The following is a 24,282-nucleotide window of genomic DNA, read 5'->3' as shown; positions in this document are numbered from 1 at the left end:
GGCACTGAAAGGACAGAACAACCACAGGCTATCAGCTAGTGGTTCACTGGCAGATAATACAACGTATATATATATATATATATACGCAAACTACCAATAAGTACAGCGCAGACACATCCCACATGCGCCCTGGTCAGGAGACTCTGCAAATTCTATTTGTTTGTGACAAGGACAAGTAGCATGCTCAAGCAGTTGTCTCGTTCTCGTACAAAGCAGTACACCTCATGAATCTTTGAGTCTCTTGCGGATACCTCTCAAGAACGCCTGTTGCTGCAAAATATGGGGTTGCCCCGCATCTTGGACCCCTGCCATCTGCGTTTTTACAGCTGCACAATCCTCCCTACGCTTGTTCTTCAGGAACCGTCCAGTCTGCTCAATATATAGACTCATCGACTGTACTACCGCGCTGTAAAATAAAACACACATACGAGAATTGGTTAGGACGCCGTTTCTGGGCTGAGTAGTAGGTCTCACGCACCATTTCCGGCACTCTAGCAGCATACGAACAAAATACTATTTACTTTCTGTACACAGCTCATAAACGATTGCAGTCATTCGTGGAGTCGCGTTAGAACCTGTGGCATAGACTGCCTGAAATGTATGTAGCACGTGTTGAATAATTCAGGAACAACTTTCCCGTGAGTGCGAAAAATATAAAACAAATAAAAAAAAAGACATAAGAACTTCACACTCCTGGTCCCAGCAAAGTCGAGGAAGTTAATAGGAGGTCCTTCTTCTTGCTATAAATTTAACTTGGTCCGACAGGATGACGTGTCACTACAATTGTGCGGGGAGCACCATGCGCTGGCAAAAAAAGGAGCATTCGTAGGATCAGGGTGCCTTGAAAACTGTTGTAAATGGTGCCACTGTGCACGAGTGTTACGGTGCACGCGTTTTAGTTGGCTTTAGTTAAATGAGAGAAATTCTTGTTGATAACTGAAGCTTACTGTTCTTTAAAAAACGGAATGCGGGTGGGAGGGGGGTGCAATGAGGGGAAGGTGTACTTGAATAAACTTAATATCGCACTCATAAAAAGAACACCAGTATATCTCACGATGAGGCTGCGTCGCGAGCATACGCAATTAATGGGGCTTTACCCCAACTCAGACTGATATGCGCGACTATATGATGCTGCAGATCATCTGGCGTACTGGGGCGGGGGGAATAGGGAGTATTCTGTAAGTGTCCACCTAGCGGACACTTACAGTGGCTGGGCTGGGGTGCGCGTCAGAAGGATACAGGCGCTCTAAGCCTATCAACACTTTAGCACCAGACGAATAGGACATGTCCCCATGATGTCCATAGACTTGGGGAGCGGGGAAGATGCATCCCCCCCGCTCCCCAAGTCTATGGACATCATGCCTTATGAAACACGTGTTACCAGAAGAAGGAACAGACGCGCGGAAATGCGAGAAGTTCTCGCTTTATGAAGGAGATTCCCGGTTAGACAAGACAATTGCTAGCAGCAGACCATAAAAAATTCCCACGATGCCGGTGCAGGCGTACCCTTTTTTCACTGGGTACAAAGTTGACTATCTGGGCCATGATAGTCCACCAGTTTTCATTGCAGCCCTCTTGCTCCTGGCCCATCAGGTCCTGGTCTTGAGGTCCCGATATGAACAGCGGGAACAGGAAGAAGCATAGCACCACCACCATCGCCGGAATCGTCAGCCTGAGAAAGGCCAAAGGTCAACAAGTTTTGCATGCGTACTATCAGCATAAATTGAAATGTGAACAGTTTCAAATGGCTCTGTACGCCTTTTACGGTTAATTAGTTGAGAGTGCAATATGGCCTCGCGGTGTATGCAATTAATATGCACTTGCTAAAAACTCAGCTTGTTAATCTAAACCATGTCAAATATGGATACAAGCGGTAAAACGCAAGTGCCTGTCATATACGTTATTTGGGGTAGTGGGTAACGGGAAACAAGATATGACGAAGTATGGCTCACGGCATATCGAAGCCGCACATGGGAAGCTCCATAGCGAATTGTCTCTTTAGCATTAGGCAATGATCGGATCCACTCCTTGAAGGTCGTCACCGTTTTCGGTCAGTGCTTTTCACTAACTCTCCTTAGTCCAGTACACATCACTTTTATTGTGGTAATGAGTGCGGTCGATCCAGGTTGTTGCGTTGCGTTGCCATCGCCGTTGCCATTTTCATAACGCAACGATGTCCTCCGTGATGGTATATCCCGCTACGACCTTATATTTGCAAGAACATGCGTCCTTAGTACAACCCTTTGGGTCATCGGAATCAAGAGTCGCGATCAGGAGGCGTTGTCGGTGGCGTCACCTCGAGCCAGTAGAATGATTTATAAATATTGTCATCGAGCGGCTTAGTGTGCCCAATACCCAGAATTCCTTTGTATACGGCTCTTGCGTTCTTTGGGACCCTTTTTTGCTTTTTTTTTGTATACGTAGCCGGCAGCGTCTCCTCACTTTGGATCACCTATCTACAAAACTCCCTATTTTTTCAATATATAGGTTGTCTTTTCTTAGACCAGACAGATTCGTTATTAAAGAGAAGTTGTGAGCGCAGCGAACGTGACATTTTTACAGACGAATTCTTAGCGCTAATAACGTGAGTTTCAGAAGCCTAGTTAGTAAAATTCAACAATGAACTTTCTCATCAGTGCCTTAGGAGCAGTTGCTTAAATGACTGATGTGAAGGCAGTCACTTCTTAATGCACCCTCATTTACTTTAAATCATGAAAGTTCAACCTAATTCGAGATATTCAGAATCAAATTTCAACGTAAAATCCAGGCATTCTCAGAATCGAGCCCGCCGGGAGAGCACAAAATGCGGCCCAGTTATCATATCAGATGGAAACGCCCAGTGGTGACAGGCGCGAGGACGTTTGAAACTGAACGCACGCTGAACGTCTCGGCCAGCAACGGCACCTACTGGTACGGCACGTTTTGCCTGGCAAACATGTGTGGCTGTCTGCCGGGTAATAGGATCTGCCGCGACAGGCTAGGGGGGGGGGGGACACTCAAATTTTGCCCCGCATTTCCTTACGGGGCGTTGCTGTCTGACGCGCAGCGGTACGCACCGGGTTTCCATGTTGCCTCGATTGAGCTACAGAATTGAACGGCGAATTATGCGCGATTTTCGAGGTATATAAAAAAGAAATGGATGTGCATTAACATGTGACTGCCTCCAAAGTTGACATGAAGACAACTGCCCCACAGGCATCAATAAAAGAATGTAATTAATTAATGTTTATAATTAGTTTTCTGGAGCTCACGTTATTAGCGGCAAAGTATATGTCCACACGGCCTAGGTACTCGTCGGCAAAAATGCCACGTTGCTACGCTCATAACTATTTCGTAAAAATCTGGAGGGCCAAAAAAAAAACATCCTCTATTATTCTGAACTGATCTTATCAATCATGCGTTATTTCAGTTTGCTTGCGTTTCAGTTGAGCCGACATTACGTGCATAAGTGGCCAGAAGAAGTGCGAAAAAAAAATAAATAAGGCCCATTCGTCGGGGATTTGATGGCTCAGACGTCCGCAATAAGGCGCGCGGCGCAAACATCTTGCCACAGTTGTCCGAGACAAATAGCAGGCAAAGACAAGCGGTGATGTACGCAGGACACGCTCTGTCCAAAAGTTGAGAACCTACGGGGCTTCTTTATTATTTGCCCTGGAACTTAGCGTTTCGTTGTCTGCACGCGCACTAACTGCTCAGCCGTTAGAGCCACACAGATGCAAGGCTCCTATGCGCGTGAAAATAAATATCTCTACTTGCTCCAACTAGCTCTAGAAATATGCTCCATCTCAAATCTCAAATTTTTCTGTCTCATCACCCACCGCGCTAGCACAGTGGCTATGGCGCTGCGCTGCTCAGCACGAGGTCGCGGGCTCGATCACGGCCGCGGCGGCCGCATTCCGATGGGGGCAGAATGGAAAAGCACCCGTCTGCGTTGCTCCCCCCCCCCCCTCCCCATTGCGTGCACGCTAACAACCACAGGCGTTTCTGTTTCTTTGTAATATTTCTACCAGAAGAAGAAAGACTGGTTAAAATGTTTCCGTGTTAAGTGCGTGGAAGTCTGTGCTGTAGTCGAGAAAGCGCAAACCGCAGGCGCTATCAGCGATCTTGTGCAACAGACACAAACTGCCAAACGCTAGCACCGACTGCTTATGGAAGACGCGAACCAAAACCAGGACATCCACGGCGCCATCAGCGCAGAAATCAAGCCTCTATAATGTTCGAGAAAAAGAAACAAAGAAGACGTTGTCTAAGCACGGTTGTTTCAAGCGTGCGGGCAACTGCGCGCGCCTGTTTTCATATTAAACGGCCCGTAGCCCAGTTTAATGCATTGTGCACACCAGGGCACGCGGCTATCGTGAGCGCCTCCGCGACCCGGCGTCCCCTCTGTGCTATAGTATGGCAGGGCGCAAGCGACGTGCCTGCCAGCGATCAAGCTGCTCACGCGGTTCTTATGTGAGCGAACAATTCGTTCGCCGCAGCGATGTGATAATTCATCATAGCAGAAGCGTTCCTACCATTTGAGTGATTGGGCAGGACTGATACTCTTTTTTTTTTTTCTTTCACGCAGCGCCGAGCGCAAATCAATTGAGCATGAAAGGAGTGCATGAACCGGCTTGCTCTCCATAAGGGCGCTGCTTGTCGGCGCAAATAAACAGTAATACAGTGCAGCACGTCAGTCACGCGCTGCACTGCTTCCGCTTTTCAGTCAACGAACAAAGCGCACCAGTGCACCGACGGCAACCGGCCCTGCCGTGCGCCGCTCTTCGCTTTTGATGTGAGCGGGGTAGTAAAACGTTGGTCTCGACGAGAACACATGGCCTATCACCGTAATAAGCGTGATGGAAGGTAGTACACGCACACGGCGGATGTTAGTTACTGCCCATGCATGGCTGCCACCCTAAAGTATGTATAGCGCCTGGCACTTTGCATCAGTACAGTGTATGGGTGACGGTAAGACAGTATAAGGCTACGCTGCAAAGGGAAGCGCTCTCTGTCTCGCCATCGTCAACACCGCAGAGAGCATGCAAAACATTGCAGACTAAAATCAGTGAAACCTGAAAGCGAACGCCTCAACTTTCAAAGCATATTTTTTTTTATTGCTATAGAGCAGATAGGACAAACATAAGTGGTTGAAACAGCGTGGTACTTTGTGCCGGCTATTTTCTGGCGTCTAATTGCACAGCTGCTGATTATTGTTATAGTCAAAGTTGAAATAGTGAGATTGAAGGCTCCCTGGACGCCTTCAACATGAAATAATAGATGCTTTGTGTAGTACAAGTGCAGTGAATGTACAGGTAGGTCCACTGTTAAAGAGAACATGCAAGCCTCTGGCTCACATCTTTCAGGCACTGCAGTTGGTGGTGCACGCGGAAGTGATGTCGATGCACTATGCAAATAGATAGAGAAAAGCTGGCTCCGTCATCCGCGCGCATCTGCCGTAACGTTGGACGCTTCCGGACTTTCTACACAGAGAAATTCGCTCACTACCATTGCATGGGCGCAGCCTCACGTATGAAAAAACTGTTGAGGTTCTGATACATCGAATTCCTCGCCTCATCTACACTGCCTCTTCTACACAATATGGTAGAAAGCACCAGTATTACTCGTATGGTGATTACGCTTTCTGAGACAAAATGAGTCAAAGTGAACCTGATGCGCGTGTCATTTTTACCGTCTCTGCTGGGCTTGAACTACACAACTACATGCCGCATCAACAGAACAACAGTTTGTGTCTGCATTCACTGGCTTCTGTGGACGCGAATACAAAGCAAGTACAGCAGGTAGATTTATAAAATCTTACTGCTACAATCGCCACTGCTGATACTTCCAGTTGAAGACTGTCGAAGGTCTATACAGCCGAACACACTTTATATGCATACAGCTCAAATAGTAACTGCCTCTTTGATTATTTCAAAGTAGGAACCTCACGGCCGACATTGCGTCGCAATGAAATGCGAACTGTTGTAGGCGCTTAAAGAGAACCTTATTATAAAGCTCGATCAAATGAAGAGAGTGACTTTAGCATACACAACGGAACTTTGCGCATGGCTTAAGCGGGCGACACATGGTACCATTACTTGTGCGATCCTATGTACGACCTGTCGAACCAACAAGGCTTTTACAGGTACCGAGAAGCCACTGTCATTGAAACTCATCGCACATAGTATCGAACGAGTCATCGTACAACGTGTCTCTTTCTTGACTCTTATATTCAGGGATCCCACGCAACAACACAACACACGCGGCAATGTTGCACTCGCTACCACTTCCCAATAGTTGATATGGCTGCAACATGCACAACATCGAGCCACGCAACAGACACTGCTGAATTTTTTATGAATGAAACCCCAAGAAATAGCCAACTGATAATTTCGCTACAAAATTACGATATAGTCGTAACTGTCCCCTGGAGCTTTAAAACTTATTTTGAATTTAATTAGTCCGTACCAGGGCAGCCTTTCGTGCGGCGAGTACTGCGTTTCAAAAATACGAGAAAGCGCCAATTATTCGGGATGTCAAATGCAGTAACGGAAACGATCCTTTCTCTGCTACTTTCCCGTTCGCTTCCTGCTGTAGATATTTGAGCAGAGAAGCTAACTACATTATCACCAGGGTGGTAGGAGAAAGCATTTACTTCATCATCCTTAACAGCCCGCACCTGCATAACCCATTTCGAAACGCCGCTTCTGACCGCGGAGAACGAAAACTCCAGGGCGGAATTATTTGTTAATACGCGTGAACATAATAAAGTAACTTTGAAAGAAGCAATTTTGTCTTCAGTAGGGAATAGGCACTTAATGCTGTCAATTTTTCAGTATGACTTCACCTGCGACAAGGTCTGATGAAGCCTTTTTTTTTTCAGCTGCAAAGTTGCACAATGTGTCTCAAGTACCTTTGTTACTGGTATGTACGTGACAACATATCAACTACGCAGATACCCTGAAAAAAGAATATTGAGTGGTTTTGTTACGCAGCTTGTCAAAGCTACAACAGGATTGAGTTGAATTTGGAGCTACAGTTACCTTTCGCCCAACAAAAAAAGCAACAACAGAACATTAAAAAAAAAGAAAGAAGGGAAAGAGCACGTTACATGTACGCCGAACAAGCCCGCAAACAAGTTCATTTGTGCTTCACATTCAAACCTGTTCTTACTCCTTGGAATATGTCACTTCACTGCGAGAGGCTAAATGGAGGACTTATTTCTTGAATAGGTGGCATTTGCAATTCAATGCGCTTGAACTCTCCGTGGTTGTCTGGAAGTTATTTGCGTTGGGGCTCAAAGTTATACGGGACTGACTTAAATCAGAATGCCTCGTGCAAACGACAAGCAGACGAGAGAAGCTGCGGCGTATACCAAGTTCTACTGCTGTGTTTAGAATACACTAAAAAGAAAAGAAAGGTAAGAGCGATAGGTACAAGGAAGAAGAGGTGTGCTCACTTTAGGTACCGTCGCACTACGGCGAACACGTAGAGCGCGAGGAAGGGCCGCATGATGGTCTCGTCCTTGCTCTGCCGCATGAAGTAGGCCAACACGAAGCCGCTCATGAAGAAGAAGGTGGACACGGCGTAGAAAGCACTGCCCAGCAGTTGCGCGTGCACCATACTGTACAGGTCCATGATCCGGTAGCCGGAGTCTGGTTGCAGCAGAGAAAACGAGGGAGACCACTTCGTAGCTAAAGAACGGTCACCACAGCTCTGTCCCATGAACCGCACAACTACTGTTCGACTTTCGGGACGAGCTGCTCAGTGACCAAATAATTTCGTTAGTCCTTACGCGAACGCCTTCTCCACTTTGCTCTGCTGACATACTGGGAGGAGCCATGACATTACAAAGATGGCACTACAACGAAGGCTTAATAGCGAACGGAAATACAGAGGGCAACATTCACACGATTCCTCTCGTACGTGAGTGTCGTCCGTGATTAGCCATCGCCGCGGCAATTGTGTCATTACAACGTCGATCGATATCATGAATGGATGGCGCCCGTGCGCAGAATAATGGGACAATGCTTTTGTGCAAGAGAAGTTTTCTTTTTCTTCATACGGGCCAGAAACTGCAGAGTGATGCGCGTAGCACGCATTACCACACTGACTAGCATGCAAGTAACTTAGTAATTAATTGCGCTTCCATAATAGGTGAGCAAGGAAAAGAATGCATGTGCCAGTCTTTCTTTCACTGATCACGTAACGTAATTGCAGTTAATAAAATAAAGACTTTTCACTGAGAAACACTGCAGTGCGATGTCGCGCGTTCGAATGTTGTTGTTGAAAAAGTTAAGAGTGCTCATTTACTGATCGAAGAACGCTATAGTAGTGCATAATGCATGCGCACTTATCGTATGCTCCCAGAAATCACGGTGCTGTAGGGCCACCAAAGGTAATTACACTTGTTAATTTACGCAAATCAGTCTAATAATTTCCGAACTTCACTTTTATCAGTTTACTTGTTGATGCGCGTGGTAATTAATTCCAAACGACATGAGAACACTGCCGGCGCAACGTGATTACAAGTCGTTACGACGAATGGGCGTTACTTAGGTTACCGTTGTTTTATTCTATAATTTTTGTTTTACCGGCTGAATCGACACTGCCATATACATGCTGAATAGCGCGCGTCTGTAACAACTTCATCTCAACACGAATGGAGGAATTTGTCCCTTATGGAAAGAGTGATACATCCCAGGTGTTGCGCCGGAAATGACAACAGATCTTACAACTCTCAATATGTAAAAAAAAGAAGAAGTAAATAATTCTTTGCTTAGGCCGGGCTCGAGCCTCCGCCACCATGACATCCTTTCGGTACGTGGGGAGAGCGCGTTCGCTACTGGTGTTTCTAGTATGTGTTTTTTTCTTTCTTCTTTGGCAGATGCTCGTGGTAGATCACAACAAAAATTTAATGCTGGGGTTTACGCGCCAATACCACGATCTGATTATGAGACGCACAGTAGCGGGGGGCTCAGAATTAATTTTGACAATCTGGGGTTCTTTAACGTGCACCCAATGCGCGGTGCGCGGGCGTTCTCGCATTTCGCCCCCATCGCAAATGCGGCTGCCGCGGCCGCGATTCGATCCTGCGATCTCGTGTTTGGCGGCAGCGCAACGCCACAGGCAGCACTCGGCCGGCCGCCACGGCGAGCTGCTCGCAACAGTCCAAGGTGCATTTATAAAGGCAGCCGAGGGGCACTTAGCGGAAAGGTGTGTGCATAGCGTGTGCTCACGGAGTGTCTGGAAGTTGGAGGTGTAGTAGCTGTGCCCGAGAATGATCCAGAGCATCATGAAGACCTTGACGCCGTAGACGAAGCGCACCGGCTTGCGGGGGCAGTTGGTGTCGAAGTGGGTGCTGATGAGGCGCCTCGTGTTGTGCACCAGAGAGAAGCACTTGACCACCTTCACCGGAACCACTGGACGTCATTTGAAAGAGGCGTGAGAAAAGTCAAAGGGCAAACGCGGGTATCAATAAGGCGCGTGCGTTCCCTAAGTTACTCGTGCGACACTGAGGACCAGAGCGGTAGACAGCGAGGCGCTCGCGGCTCGGAACGCGTGGCGCGGAGCTGCTATTTGTAATGTCGGCCACGGGAATCACAAAGGCAGCGATGCAAAGAAAAGATCACTGCGCGGAATAGCAGGCGTCGGTGGACTAGGGAGTGACGGAGCAGAGGTCACTCCGCTTGTCTTCCCTGGTGCGTCCTTCTGCGGTTGTCACTAGCACTCAGCGCATCACAAGATAAATGAACACTTCCTGCACATTACGACGCTATAAAGGTTGAAAGTCTTATAGCAAGGGGAGAAAAATCCCACTGAAATGATCCGTGCGTGTGCAAGAACACTCGGTCACTTTCAATAAAATCTCATCAAAGCCAATAAAACCTTACTGAGAAAGGGGCAGTGACCATTTCCCATGCACGCGTTTTAAGATATGTCATTTGCTTGCGTCATATGCTCGGGAGCACACCTGAAAAACTATCAACCCTGGCGCGTGTGGTTTAATGGCGAACTTGACCACGCAGTTTTGCTTTGAGCTAGCACTGCGCACTTGAATGGTGCCTACCAAATGAATACATGGGGACGTGAAAAGTAATTCACATGCTGAGATGCAATCCATGATGCTTACCGTCATATTTCGGGTCCGATACTTTGTGGTTTGAGCAGCAAAAGAGACAGATTTCCACCAGGGTTGCGAGGAGCACGAGCCCCACGGAGCCACCCAGAGCACACCTACGGGGCACGACTGTACTTTAGAAAGCCTCCTCGTTCGAATGCACTACACGCCAAAACAAAGCATCCTGCATAATAAATCTTAAAGTAGTTGCTTTTCCTCTTTCTTGTTAGTGTAGGGCTCAGGATTATCAGAAGGATCTTGTAGCGTTTCCGTCTTGGAGTTAAATTACTACACACAGCTTTCGCTAGGTACGCTTCCTAGTTAGTGCCAACGTCGCTAGAAGGAGCTAGAAAAACAATATCGTTATACGATCCTCACAGTACCTTGTGTAGCCTACGAATTCATGGCAATTATCTGGCATTCCTTCTGTTGTCAGTTGCCTTATGCGTCGGTGCATACTTCAGTGAAGAAAAAAAAAATTTCGTTCTTCTTATTTTTTTTTACAGCCTTTTTTGCAGCAGAATTCAGGCTTCGGAGGAAGATTAGCGAAAAGCATCGGCTGTAAACCTAAATTGTTGCATGACAATTGTACACGTGCATTCTAAGATCGTGGAAATGCTAATTTTATTAAAGTTCGTATGGTAATGCATTCAAGATATACTATAATTTTAAAGATAGCATTGCATGAAAAGTATGTGAGCTTAAAAAATTTGCAATGAACAACAGCATTGTTCTGGAGGCTGACGCCTATGAATCGTCTGCTTAGTAGTTTTTGTTTGTTTCTTTAGTATAGCTATGTCGAATCCGTTTTACTTTAATTAGCAGAAACACTCAAACAAAGCAAAATACCTTTTTTAGAGGTACGTTATTTTGCAACGAAGGTTCTTTTTCATGCCAAGAAAACATACAGAAACCCACACAAAATCACAGTCGACATGCATGATACAAAACGTGCGGACGCTGTAGCATGCACACTACAAACAGAGCAAATACAGTGTAAGTTGTGGTTAGAGCCACACATTCCCTACGTCAGTCAACACGCGGACTAGTTCGGCTCTTGGTTTCTTTGACATAGTTTTTTTACTTCTTACTGTCATCAGCAGAGAAGTGAGATCTTTATATCTGCGGCAGCCGACATCGAAGGACGCTTCAAGGCTAGGGGACGTCAATGTCGTAACAACCGCTACAGTATGAGAAGGCTATGAAGCAGTAAATTAGGAAGTATTGCTTCAGTAAGAGGTCACGTTTGGACATATAATTACATGGTGCCACAATTCGAGAGATAACCCGTCGCGTCAGTGCCAGGAACGAACAGTAGTAACAAGAACAGCGTCAAGTAAAAAGAGCTGTCGGCGTTTATTAATACGCGCGCTGGCGTTCTCTCCTAGTTCGTCCTAATTAGTACGGAAATACTCTAGCACTTATTGCCAACGATGCCAGTGTCATACGTTCTACGGAAAATGTTTTCCTGCTCTCGGTCTTCAGGGCTACATATTCCCCTCGCTGAAAAAAAAAAAGAAACGGAAAACGTGTCCCCACTTCGCCTGTTCTCGTTTACTTCACAAAAGTCTTGCTACGTAATGAGCGCTCTAAGCAACTGCAATGTGAGTGATCGGATCGAGGTATACAACAATTTCTGCTATTACTTACGGCGTGCGCGCACATGCACGAAAAGAAAGGGGGCGTGGAGGCGTACGCAGAAAACTTGTACGTAAGGGCGGTTTCTCATCGACCACTGTTCCATTAGTATGGCAACGAGACCATGGACGCAGCGATAGTCAATCACGGGCATCTAATGCGTAAGGGGAGTTGTGTAAGCACAGGCCCTGATGTTACAGTGTCATTGTAGAATTTTACTGTTAAAATAACGCTGGCATAAAGTCAAAGGGAACGCGATTTCTTTCCGCTCGTGTCTGTTTCTGTCTTTCACAATCTGTCCCTTCTGTCGCGTTGCTGAAGACTAAAGGGTGCCACTGTCCGGCTTCCTTGCACGAGAGAAACATAACGTCCAAAAGCCTATCGGCGAAAAAGGACACAAATAAAGAAGCGTGGCTTAGTTGAGCATGCCTACGTAAGAATTACGAGCGTTGCTTTCGCTGAAGCGAGTTGTCCTTGCAAAGTCCCAGGGCAGTTCTTTGTAAGGATTCTCGTCGTACTGCGTTCTTTTCACCCTCCGTCCTTGGATGGCTCAAAGCCAAACCTACGCTATTAATAGCACCGGCCACTCGTGTGAACAGATAAGAAATAAATAGGACGGGAGTAAAATAATCTTTTACAAAATACGGTACGAAGTATGCATGGAATGTGCTCGTAGGGCTCGACGCCAGAAAGAGTATAATAGAAAAAACCGTTGCGGGGACGCCAATATAAGGATTCATTTCGCTCTGTTCTATTCTTTTCTTATCATGCATCGTTTACGGTCAACTTATCCTGTTGATAACGTTGGTGGAGCGCCGCCCGGACCACCGACTATGTGGGAAGAGGAGTAGCATTGAAATAGAACCGTTACTTTATCCCGGCCACGAATGTTCGCTTTTAATGAACGAAAGCTTCGTGTAGCCTTTAGTCAGGTTATTTTTCTCATGGTCTCGATATGCCACTGCATACGAAACAGGCGTTTGAACCGACAACTTACAGAATTCCGATCTGGAGGTCTGACATTGTAAATGGCTCCTCGACTCTGCAGTTCTTGACGACAGCCCGGGCACCGTATTCTTGGACGACTGGAACGCGAAAAAAAAGGTAATGGTGGAATACATGACAAATTAAGCAGCCCTTGTTGCAGGGCCACTTGTTGTATAATTGGCAAAGAAACAACCACACCAAAAACAGGAGGTACAAGCGCAGGACTGACAACCACTGCTCGTCCAGTCTTCTTGTCTTTTGACTGGTTGCTTCTCTGTTCGCATTTCAATATGTTGCTTTCTAAATTAAAGCATACATTTTATTTGATATCACGTAGGATATTACAGGACTTCTTTTACTGTCAAAAATAGAAACATCGCGTACGCTAAAACACGCTAACTCGAAGCCGAGAGTATCCGAGGAAATTACAATGTTCTCTGAAGTTATAGAGTTACCGTATTACGCTCTCGCCGACAAACGGGTTCAATTACATTTAAAAAAAGAAGGAAAAACAGCGTATTCTCGCTTTCCCGCTTATTATTTTTTTCTTTTTCTCAAGGTCTTCTCAGATTTATTTGATTGAAGCTGTGAGGACGAAAGGCCACTTGCTGTACTCGAACGAACCTTATGCGTCCTTTCGCATCTAACCACTCCCTTATATATTTCGTGCAGCGTGCACGAAATATGTAAGGAGTGAATAAATATAATTATGCGTACGTAATTATCGCCCTGAGGAAAATAAATTTCGCCAGTATTTTCAGGCGTACTTTTACTATCGGCTCAGGGAAGAAGGACTGATGGATTATGGAAGAAAAACAGAGTAAAATAAGAGCGATCGCAGGGCTGTTCCTTTTCTTTTTTTTCTCTGTTTTCGCTCACTTGCTGGCTTGCTTGCTCACGCTACAGCTGCGCAGAGTTGCAGTGTAAGAAAATGGTTGGTAAACGAAGTAATGCTCACTGAGGTTCGCCAGATGCGTGACGTCATGGGCGGTGCAGCCGGATGGAATACAGAGGCCGACTCGCACGTCAGAGCTGACGTAGCCGCGTTCGCCTTTCTCCCATTTCAACACGCTTCGCCGTCCCTGCAATTCAAGCAATAATGAGAAAACGAGCACCTTAAAAGCAGCTGAAAAACAAAAGTCCACAGAAAGAGTGATAAGGCAGGGCCTCGGTTGTAGTTGATAGAGAGTTCTCCTTTTCAGCAATTTAAAATGGCGGTTTACAAAATTAAGCTTATTATCAGCAAGAAAAAAAAGGATAAATCCACATGGGATGCTTTACGTAGATCAAGATAACGCATACAGTTCCATATTAATTACCACATATGCTTCTGGTGCATACAGTGCAGGTCACAGGCACAGCGCGAACTAAGCGAAAAGCAGACTTCCGACATAACTAAAATCAAGAGCAGTGTTGCACAGCGAGATCACTAAGGTAACGACAGTTGTGCTCATCGCACAATATGAGCATGGGGTTTTTGCTTCTCTGAAGCTTAACCTAGAATTCCTGACTCGCTGGTAGACTACAACGTCGCACTGTTAGTGGCTTTTTTGAAAAGCTGGTCTAGAAATACAGTACTTACAAATACTTTAGTGCAGATATTTGTTTTATCATCTGAGAATTAGGTGCTGTATTGTGCATCTCTGACTGATTGGTCGACCGATTCATGGAACGATTAATCGACGATAAAGACCTAAACATGCAGGTAAGCGCGAGGGGAGCTGTTGTCTGCGGCTCCAAATTATTGTTCAGAAATTAGGATTTAACCATGTGAACGTTAATCTCAGTGCATATCAGTTGTCCCATTCTGTCCACGTCGTAATTCGAATAAAGCGGTGGGGAATCAATAACGCGAGCTTGTGGTCCAGAGCGCGAAACCATAGCTGCTGCGGTGAGTGTCGCCGATATTGTGGAATAATTTATCAAGCAGATTAGTTCACAGCTTTGGAGCAGCCCGTTCCATGCACTGTAAATATCTACATTAATTCTAGTTATTTATTTCGCTACCCTATGCACAATTGCCTACGCGCTGAGCGCAATAAACTTAACGCCCTCATTCTAAAGGCAGTGAAACGGGTCCTCGGCCTTCCGATCACCACTTCCGTGCAGAAACTCATCGAGCTCAGTGTTCACAACACGCTAGAAGAGACCGCCGAGGCTCAGGAGCGAATGCAGGTGACCCGACTCACGACCGCCAAGGCGGGCCGCCACATTCTGCTCGAGCTCGTCTTCTTCTCCTCGACGACCAGCGATCCACCGAAGTTGACGCCGGTTCCCCGCGAGATCCGAAACTTGAGCACGATCCGCGAAACGTACATCCTGACCACAGCAGAGGCAGCCGCCTTGCCCGGGCGACCGCCCTTCTCCAGCGCATAGACATGAAAGCGGACGACGTCACGTTCCTGGACGCCGCCGCCTACCGCAAAAACCGAGCCTTCGCCGCGGTCGCGGTCTCATCCACGCAGCGGACCCTCAACTCCGCTGCGGTCCTCACCCGGGACCCCGAGATCGCGGAGCAAGTAGCCATAACCCTGGCCATGCTCGACGGCAAACGGGAAGTGATCTATCTACATCGACTCCAGACCGGCCATCAAAGCCTTCGAACGTGGCGTCGTCTCCGACCGCATCCCCCGTAGCGTGGATCCGAGCACCCTCAAGCACCACACTGTCGTCTGTTTTCCCGCCCATCCCGGTCGGGTGCCGGGCGCCCCGCCCAACCTCAACGAGATCGCCCACGACGCATTGTGCGCGGCTACCGAGCGAGCCGTCCCCGGGCAACGCCATCTCGTCGAGCTGGAGGACAGTCGGGACGCACTCATTAAGTACAGCGAAATTACAAAACACTTCTACCTGGGGCGCCGCATCTTTCTGCCCTCACACCCCAAGCTTAACAGGCCGCAGGCGCTAATACTACGCTTGCTACAGACGCACACGTACCCAAACCCTGCCAAATTACACGTTTTCTATCCCGACGCGTACCTCAGTGACACGTGCCCCTCGTGCGGAGACACGGCGACACTCGCACACACGCTCTGGGAGTGCAGAAACACTCTTCCCGACTCTACCTTGGACAAGTGGGATAAGTCGCTCAGAAGCTCACTACTCGCCGACCAGCAATGGGCCGTCCAGCAGGCCCGCGAAGCGGCCGCCAGGTACTCCCTGTCAGTCCCTACGTGGGAGACGCGCTTTACGCGCTAAGCACTTCCTGCAGGATCAGAATAAAATTTTCCAGTCCAGTCCCTCTGTTGTTCTCCTCCTACACGAAGAATTCTTTCGTTTACAGGACGGAATCAATCATTTTTTTTCTCAGTATGACTAAAGGTTGCTCTTGCCAGACAAGGGTTATTTAACGCATGAAAGGGGATGTTTACACCTCTTGGAGGTGCCGGCTACCCATATGCTGTGACATATATGGGTTTGTTTTCTTTAATGAAATGGGGGAGTAAAAAAAAAAGATCTATTCCCCTTAAAGTGGTGACGGCAACTAGTTTTCGCGCAGCAGTAATGGAGTAAAATATATGATGAAAAAAAATGGTTACATGTTCAGAAAAATCTAGCACGAAGAGAGGCCCCGATAAGGCCGTATATATATACAGGAGAGCATAGAATAAATAAAAAATGTAATATATAAGCTGCGCGGTGCACTATATACCAAGTCACAAAGCGCTGAAAAGTGATATGATGCATATGAGGTGCGTTTGTTCTTTATTTTTAATTTATTTATTTAGAACATATTGCAGTCCGAAGACTAAGCAAGAGGGGCGATAAAATTAACGTAGTGAACGAAACTGAACAAGTTGTGCAACAGAATATAGGAAGCCTTACTATTCAACGACACGCATAGACTATCAAAGAGGATCAAAATTACGTTAAAGACAAAAAAAAGACCAACTCCGTAAAATAACTTTTATGGGCACAAATAAAGCGTAGCGATAAAAAAAAACGCAGTATCGGCCCTGCGCCTGCACTGCCAGAGGCTGTATAAAAAGAAAAAGGGAGAAGAGAAGCTTGCATAATTTATCCTCCCACATTTGCAACCTCTGATCTCAGTTCCGGGGGTCACCGCTACAGGCATGCGGCCCAGTGCAGCGAGGTTCCCTTACCATTTCTATCGCTACGAAGCAACGCAATAGCTTTTGTCTCGGGTTTCACGTCCGCATTAAACCACGGAAGGCCTAGTTAATAAGAGCCATGCAGTTGATCAGATTGAGCGACGTGTTCGGAGCGTCGTTCCGCGGCAACGTCGTCGCAGTGCAATCCGCCGAGACCTTGGTCGACCGTCGCTACGCCCTTGCTTTCTTGCTGCGCACGGTTTCCCGGGGGCAATCGCTGGCACTAAAGAACTGGGCCAAGTTAGAAACCGAAAGGCACGCATTGCTTCTCCGTCTATCATTAGAGACACATTTACTACGCGAACAGGCATTATAGCCCCCAGGTGAAAAATGGAAGCGTAATTTGCTCGTAAGTACCGATATGAGTGAAAAAAGCTTGGAGAGCAAACGCGATGGGGCACGTTCATGAAGACGGGAAAATTCGAAGCACTGCAAGAACGGAAGCAGACAGCGAAGACAATTTTTAAGATAAGATTTAGTTTTTTTAGAGAACACTCCATCATTCCACAACCACGCTCTTCTGACCACAGCCGACGGGATTGGCTACACCACTGGCAGCTGTGCACTGTGGCATAGGCACCATTAGGGGTACTTTCTCGTGAGAAGAAAAAAATAAATTCTATTTTGTGAGTGAGGAAGACAGAAGGAACACTGATAATTTTGTTCTACCTTCCTTATGCCCTGCTGACTTGCTCCCCTTCCTTAAAAGCGCTGAACATATTAATAATATGAATTTGTAGTTTTCTACGAGCGCAGTGCCACGGCGTTGAACAAGTACAAAACGTTGTCGATTTACGTTCAGATCAGATAGGTTTTCCAAAGCAGAGCATTTTGACTTTCAGTGGAATGTCTTTTCGAAGCTGGAGCACTTGAGCTCTGAATACTTACTTATTTTTTATTAGCCATTAAGAATTGGCGGTATTGTCTAAGCTGAAAAAACTTGCTTATCGGTCCTTTAATTCATTACTCAAAATATCGACAATTCTGCGCAAAAAACAACAAGAAGAAAAAGGAAGAATAGCTCGTATACGACATCGCTGATTTCCAATTTAAGTGAGAGCCAAGTAAAGCGTATCAGTAGATGCACAACGTATCAGCAGATGTATAACGCATCAGTAGATGTGTAAAGCATCGCGATATATGCAGGGATGAAGAAGGCGCTCAATGAAACGTCCAAAACGCAGAAAGTTCGCATTCATAAAAAATTAAGCAGTATCATTAAATTTATTCAACAAACGTGGTTCACAAAAAGCTGTGACTTTGAGCCTTATAACCAAGGTAACGTAACATATTTGACGCATTGTTTCTGTTGCTCTGTTGTTCTCTTACTCTTAACTAACAACGTCGTTTATCGTACTGCCATCGCATTTCATACACCGTGTACGGCAATTATCTTGTTAGGCTCGGAACTCTTGCCGCACAGTAACAACGAGCGCTGTCTCTGATCTCGGCCATCGCCCTATGGCGGCAGATGCAGAAGCCTTGGAAGCGAAGCCATAATACTCCCTGCACATCTTCGAATGAACGACTATACGCACCGTTTGTCTAGAAAGATCCTGACCTTTGCCGGACTGTACAATTCTTGTAACGCACCTTGGCTATAGCCTAATTGAACATAAGCTGTCCAATCATGCCAGTGTTGCAGCTTACTCTTAATCATACACAAAGGCCCGTGTCCATATGTCCATAAAACTTTTCTTACGCGAGTGCCGTCCATGTGAAGTAAGCAGACAATTAAGCGGGAAAGGAATAGGGGAATTTCACTGCTTTTTTAAAATTGAAATATAGGAATAATATGGAAAAAGAAAATCAAAGTGGACGAAAAGATTAATCACCGCAGGTAGGCGCCGAACTTACGTATTCCGCCTTACGCAAAAGAACGTTCGAAAGAACCGCGCGCGCGGACCGTGGCTTAGTGAGCGGCCGCGGATCTAGGCATCGGCTTCACGGTGCGCCAGCATCTTTGGCTGTGGCACCATATGGGGGCACACGGAAAGGAAGCACCGTCGTCCCTGATAAGCGACAGGCTCGACCCACGGTTGAGCGCACTGCAATGCAATAGCGCGCGAGAGCAGTCACATGGTTTTATTTCACATTTCGTGGGCTTTCTTTAAACGCCGGAAAAAATCACCACGCAGCATGTACGTTGGCACAAAAAAATTGGATCGGTCGTTTTGAAGTGCACTCTACAGCGTAACAAAACGCACATGGCCCTAAAGGGGATATTAAAAAATTTGCATAATCGATCTTAGTTAATTACCTAATTAAGCGCAATATAAAAACCACATGACGGCAAACCATGTCATTGGTTTCATTCAGTTGCGGTTAACTACGTTTATTTAAATTCTTGGTTCAAGTTACGTGAAACACCCTGTATACACAAGGTGTCCCAACTATCATGCACTAAGATTTAACAATATGCAAAAGCCATGTAGCTGGGAAAAAAACCTAGGTAATGTTGTTTGCCGTCTCTTGGAGGTACTCAGATTATTTTTACCATTACGCCTAATTACATAATTAGCCTTAATTAATCAACTTGTCAAGTATTATAATTAGATGAAAAGAGCCAATGACAAAATTGTAGAGCAACATGAAAAAGTCCCGATACGGCCTTCTCTCAATATGTGCTACGTAAGCGTCTTTCTGAGCGTGAAAGAAGCTCGCGAATACAGGCAAGGTGCCTCGAGCGGCCAGTCGGGCGGCAATTTTTCGTGTTATATGCCTCTTACAAAAGTGAAAACCGATCAGTATTATACCTGCGGCGGTTTTACTTCCATATACCATCCTCCTCGTGATATCTGACTGGTACGATCAGCCCAAGTATAAATACTGTGCCGGAACATGACAAAACTCCCAAGAACATTTTTCCTAACATTTCTATGCTCAGTACATGCGATTGTTGAAAAAATTGCAATTAGGGTTCGAACAGGCTTCTCATTGCCTTTAGGAAATGACTACGAGGGTAAACGCCTAGTGTTTCGGAAAATTCCCTGAAGACTGTTTCACACGAACACACAAATATAAGTATATTGACTTAGCAGAACAAGGTTCCTGCATACTTTTACCTGCGTTCTCGTTCGGGGGGAAATTAAGCCATAGGTGAACGTTTTTCCGTTTAGCTAATGCACATAGGTGTGCAGCAAACGGGCGTGGCGGAGTCTTTTCAACTATAAAACTGCACTCAAACAAACTTACAGCCATTGGGTCGTATCTTGCCGTACAACAATAATCGTGATCTGTCTTGCTTGCGTTTCCATTCTTAAAAGCGCTGCGCGCGTAACTCTCCTGTCGAGAATGCTTTGTCATGCATAAGGCGCATGCCGTTCGTGACTTGGAAGTACCGGGCTCGCAGCGTTAAAGAAATGAAATACGGACAAGATAGATGACGGTTATTGTTATGTGGCGCAATAAGACTCAAATGGGTGTAATTTTGTTTAAGAGTGTGTCACGCAGTTTTCATCTTACGTTTCGAGCCCGAAAAGTTAGTGAACACGTCCCCAGTGCTGTGGAAATTACAAACAGCAGGCCACATAAGAGCGTCGCACTGACTAATGCGTGCGAATGTATGGCGCTTTAACAGCTCCGACACAATATGACGGTGGTGCGGCACGGGCCTGGCCAAATGGTGTCACCAACCTGCACGGCGGGAGGTGGCGCTGACATCGAGGCACCCTAAGGCAGCGATGGTGCCGGCAGTGCGGTGGAAAAAAAAAAATGAGAAAGCTCATTTCTGCGCATCGGCGGCTGCCAGGTAACAAGGAAATAAACGCTTCTTGCGGATAGAATAGATTCGAGTTCCGCTACCCGCGTATGCATATGCTCCCTCTGAAACCATGAGGCGTTCAAGGCGTCCGTCGTGCTCGCTTGCTGTGAGCAACTCCTCTTAACAAACAAAAGGCTCGGCATAATTTGTGTGCGCCCGCGGTTCTCAGAGTGTGTGCGTGTGTGCTTTCATGTACTCGTGTTTCCACGCTTTGTGCACTCACACAAAGCATCGCTATATATAGATTCCAACTCGTTGCATCTGCGGCATTCTTTTTCTTTCGATTTTGCGGAAGGAGACGTTGTGTTCAGTTGGCACAAAACTTGCTTGGTTTTGGGGTCATACCCATAACACCAGCTTTCACCACCCATGGTAATCACCGAAATAAAGTTTGCGTCACTTTCGATTTAATTTTACAAATCCTGGCACAAAATGAAACAAGCGCTCTTTTTTCTTGGAACCTCTAAGAGCAGGCTGGAAACTATCTTCACGTCAAAGCGCCTGATGCCCAAGTCCCTATTCAATATTCACTCACAAGAGCTCCAACTCCCACCAACACCTTCTGAAACCTTTGGAATTTTGTAGCAACGACACTCGTTTTTTTGTTGTTGTTGTTGTTGCTGAACCTCTTCAAAAATCTAGTAGGTATGACTGGTCGAAGGTGTGTCGAAATGAAGATGCTTGGTTTTTTATCTTTCATTTCTTCTCTTGGTAGCGCTCACACCACACAAAAACTCGCGTACGTCTGAGTGCTTCCTCCATAAACATCGTTTGAAGCATTGCAAACCTTTCTGTGGCCGTTTTTCCAAAGAGGAATAAAAATCTAAACGAAATTCACTGTCTGTTACATTCACAAACGTCATGATTTCGCAAGAGCGCCGCAGCAGCAGATGGAGCAACTGCAACAACAAACTCGTAAGACATTGTACGGTAGCGTCGGCTTCGATACTGACTTGTGAAATGTCCACTTACGCCCACCTAGCAGGAGAACATAGCAACACGATTACGAATAGCTCTACGAATTTTTTTCTTTGTTTTGCCGGGTGATCTTGTACGCTAACAAGGCACCAATGCTACCAAAGTGGAGGCTTTCACTATGCAATGAGCGAGAAGTACCGCCTGCGAATCGCATCGCCGCGACGATCGTCTCGCTATCGCACCGATCGCTGTCATTAGTGGCGAGTGCCCGAGTGCCGGCCACTGAGGAAGCGCTCTGAAAAGAAATTTCCCAAATACGGGTCCAGATTAGTGGCAGCTGAGCCTATGCAGATGACAATCGAACCACCACGCCCCTCCCCTTGATGTGTTTTTTTTTTTTTTCACGAGGAACGTTTGGCTGGAATAGATCGATCCTGCATGGTGCAACGTTTACCGTTGGAAGAAGGAAATACGAAATGCCGCCGACAAACGTGTAGACACGAATCTAGCCCTTCACGATGTGGCCCTGGGATTGTTGCTAGCAGCCATGCGTATATGTGTCGTGCAAGACGTAACGGAGCGTAGAACTGCATACAGGAGTCGCGAATGCCATCGCTGACAATATATGCAACTCTGTTGTCATGTAGGCTAACGTGACAGTCCAACTGAAATGTCCACAAGGCGATGAAACCGCCCGAAACAGCCTTGGTTTGCGCACCCGACTTTCTCATGATAACCTCTACACGCTCATACACAAGCAGCTATGCAACGTGTCTGAGGTGCGCAGCTCACACGGCTTCCGTTTCTAAAATGCTCGATGGGGCCACACAGGGCTGTTTGTTTACTTAAACGTACTCATTCGATTATTCCCTAGTGCAAATGGGGAATGTCGAATAATGCCTAATATATCTTAGCACAACGCACGTAATTCAGTACACATATAAATATGGCTAGACGCGTTCGGTGACGACTCCTTCCCATATTAAACAACCGTAACTTTTTTTACACCTAACACACCTAACTGCTTTGAGCTGGGACAGTTAAATACATTACAATTTTAGAGAGCAGAGTAGCACGCCAAGAATGTCGTGCTTACTATGCCAAATTGCCCCTCTAGAGTTGTCGTGTTCTCCTTGGCAACTGCGAAGATTCCCGATATCTCTGCCGCCAGCACTAAGTGGTACGGTGTTTCCGCTATTTGACTGCTAAAGGCCCTTCTGACTAACTGCCGGACAACTCCAATATACATGACAAGGCCTCTCCCGGAAGTCTCAAATGACTCTATAGCAATGAATACGCGTCAAAAGAACAATGCATCTGCGTCTGTGAACATGCAGATGCTCGCACTCACACGACACTCCGATCCTCGTAGCGGCAACCATGCTGCACGTAAAACACACAGTGGTTGAAAACTATAGTAAGTACTGATCTTCTAGCGCCTGAATAAAGAATTATATTCCTATTGCTACGATTTCGTTTTACATCAGGTATGTTTACCAAGTTCTTGTTTTCGTTTTTTTCTTGAATGCGAATAATCGGCACGTCTGACTTTCCGCTTTGAGTTTTTATTGTTTGTGCAACATCGATATGTTGTGCAGCTTTAAGGAACGCTTGGTTTGCTTATTTCTGTCTCTGTGTTTTTGTTATTTCTCAAGAAAACCGAATGTCTGCGCTGCCTTATGTCTTTTCCACGGTCGGTGTTATTGCCTTGAAAGCTTGAATTAACCTGTTGCTCCTTTAATTTTTTCTCGTTTCTCCAACGTGCTTTTATAACAACTAACAGCCTTCTTTACGGCAGTGTGCGGGATACTGCTATCTGAGTCGCGTGAGCCTTCCCATAGCGAGAGCGTTCCCGTTCTCTGTACGGGCATGCTGCATGCTCGCTACGTATCCACGGTCGCATACCTGCATTTCCCCGATGGCCTTGAACTGCTCGGTGGTGCGGTTATAGTAGAGTGGCGGCGGCCGGAAGAAGAGCGAGCAGTATCGTCCCTGAATCTCCAGTTCGCCCTCGCTGCCCACCGACTTGGTGCGCAGACACTGCTCGTAGCTGCCCAGGTTACTCAGGGAGCCCTCGAAGAGGTTCGCTGGGATCAGTCCCGATGAGGTGATCACTGCGACGACAAAAAGAAACAACATTGCTCAACCTCCAGGGCCTACAGTAGCACAGACCGCGGCGACAAGACATAATTTTACACGTGAATCAGCGCTATACAGAGCAGCCCGCCGCGGGGAGGTTCTGCACAATGCCCCGGTTTCAAACCTCCGCCTCAGCGGCCGCCATTTGGCGTGCCGCTGGCAGGGTGAGCGATATAGACTGGAGCACAACGAGTGAAGGAAAAAAAAAAAGAAGAAAAGGAAACAAACATGGTATCCACTGAACGTCGAAAACGTCGAAGAAAGTACAAAGTTAAAGTGATACTACACGCTTTGTATCACAAGATTGTGGCCCTCAAATGAAAACTATACAGCTCAGGGCATCCAATCAGAAATGTCCCTGTCCATCCGCTACGCTTCTGGAACTCCTCGTCTAAGCATCGCCTGTTCAGCCTCGAGCACAGTCTCCAGATCCAGAGCAGGCCTTGTACGTTCCACGCCAGTGCCTTATTACTGCGAACCGGAGTGTAGAATCACGTTGCGCCTTTGCGAAAGGAATGTCCTTGCGAGCTAAAATACTGATTTGGCTATCATGTCAGCAGTGTCGCTGATGGATTACGGTGTAACAAACAAACAAACAATTATAGTCGCGAATAGTGATGTCAAAT

The 24,282-nt window shown here is 46.5% G+C and overlaps 1 protein-coding gene across 1 annotated transcript in view; it reads right to left on the bottom strand.

The window, feature by feature from the left end:
- The window catches only part of LOC142584663 (nose resistant to fluoxetine protein 6-like), an 82,791-nt gene that overhangs the window by 10,919 nt on the left and 47,590 nt on the right, over window positions 1-24,282 (bottom strand). Inside the window, exons 2-8 of the mRNA XM_075694814.1 lie at window positions 23,423-23,631; window positions 13,683-13,806; window positions 12,735-12,822; window positions 10,112-10,215; window positions 9,219-9,401; window positions 7,439-7,634; window positions 1,507-1,672 (exon numbers count right to left, since the gene is read on the bottom strand). Of these exons, the coding sequence (XP_075550929.1) occupies window positions 1,507-1,672; window positions 7,439-7,634; window positions 9,219-9,401; window positions 10,112-10,215; window positions 12,735-12,822; window positions 13,683-13,806; window positions 23,423-23,631 (1,070 nt within the window). The remainder of the gene's footprint in view (window positions 1-1,506; window positions 1,673-7,438; window positions 7,635-9,218; window positions 9,402-10,111; window positions 10,216-12,734; window positions 12,823-13,682; window positions 13,807-23,422; window positions 23,632-24,282) is intronic.

The sequence above is a fragment of the Dermacentor variabilis genome, chromosome 1, assembly GCF_050947875.1.
Source record: "Dermacentor variabilis isolate Ectoservices chromosome 1, ASM5094787v1, whole genome shotgun sequence".
Taxonomy (NCBI): Eukaryota; Metazoa; Arthropoda; class Arachnida; order Ixodida; family Ixodidae; genus Dermacentor; species Dermacentor variabilis.
The sequence above is the reverse complement of the archived record's forward strand: the minus strand, read 5'-3'. Positions and strand labels throughout refer to the sequence as shown.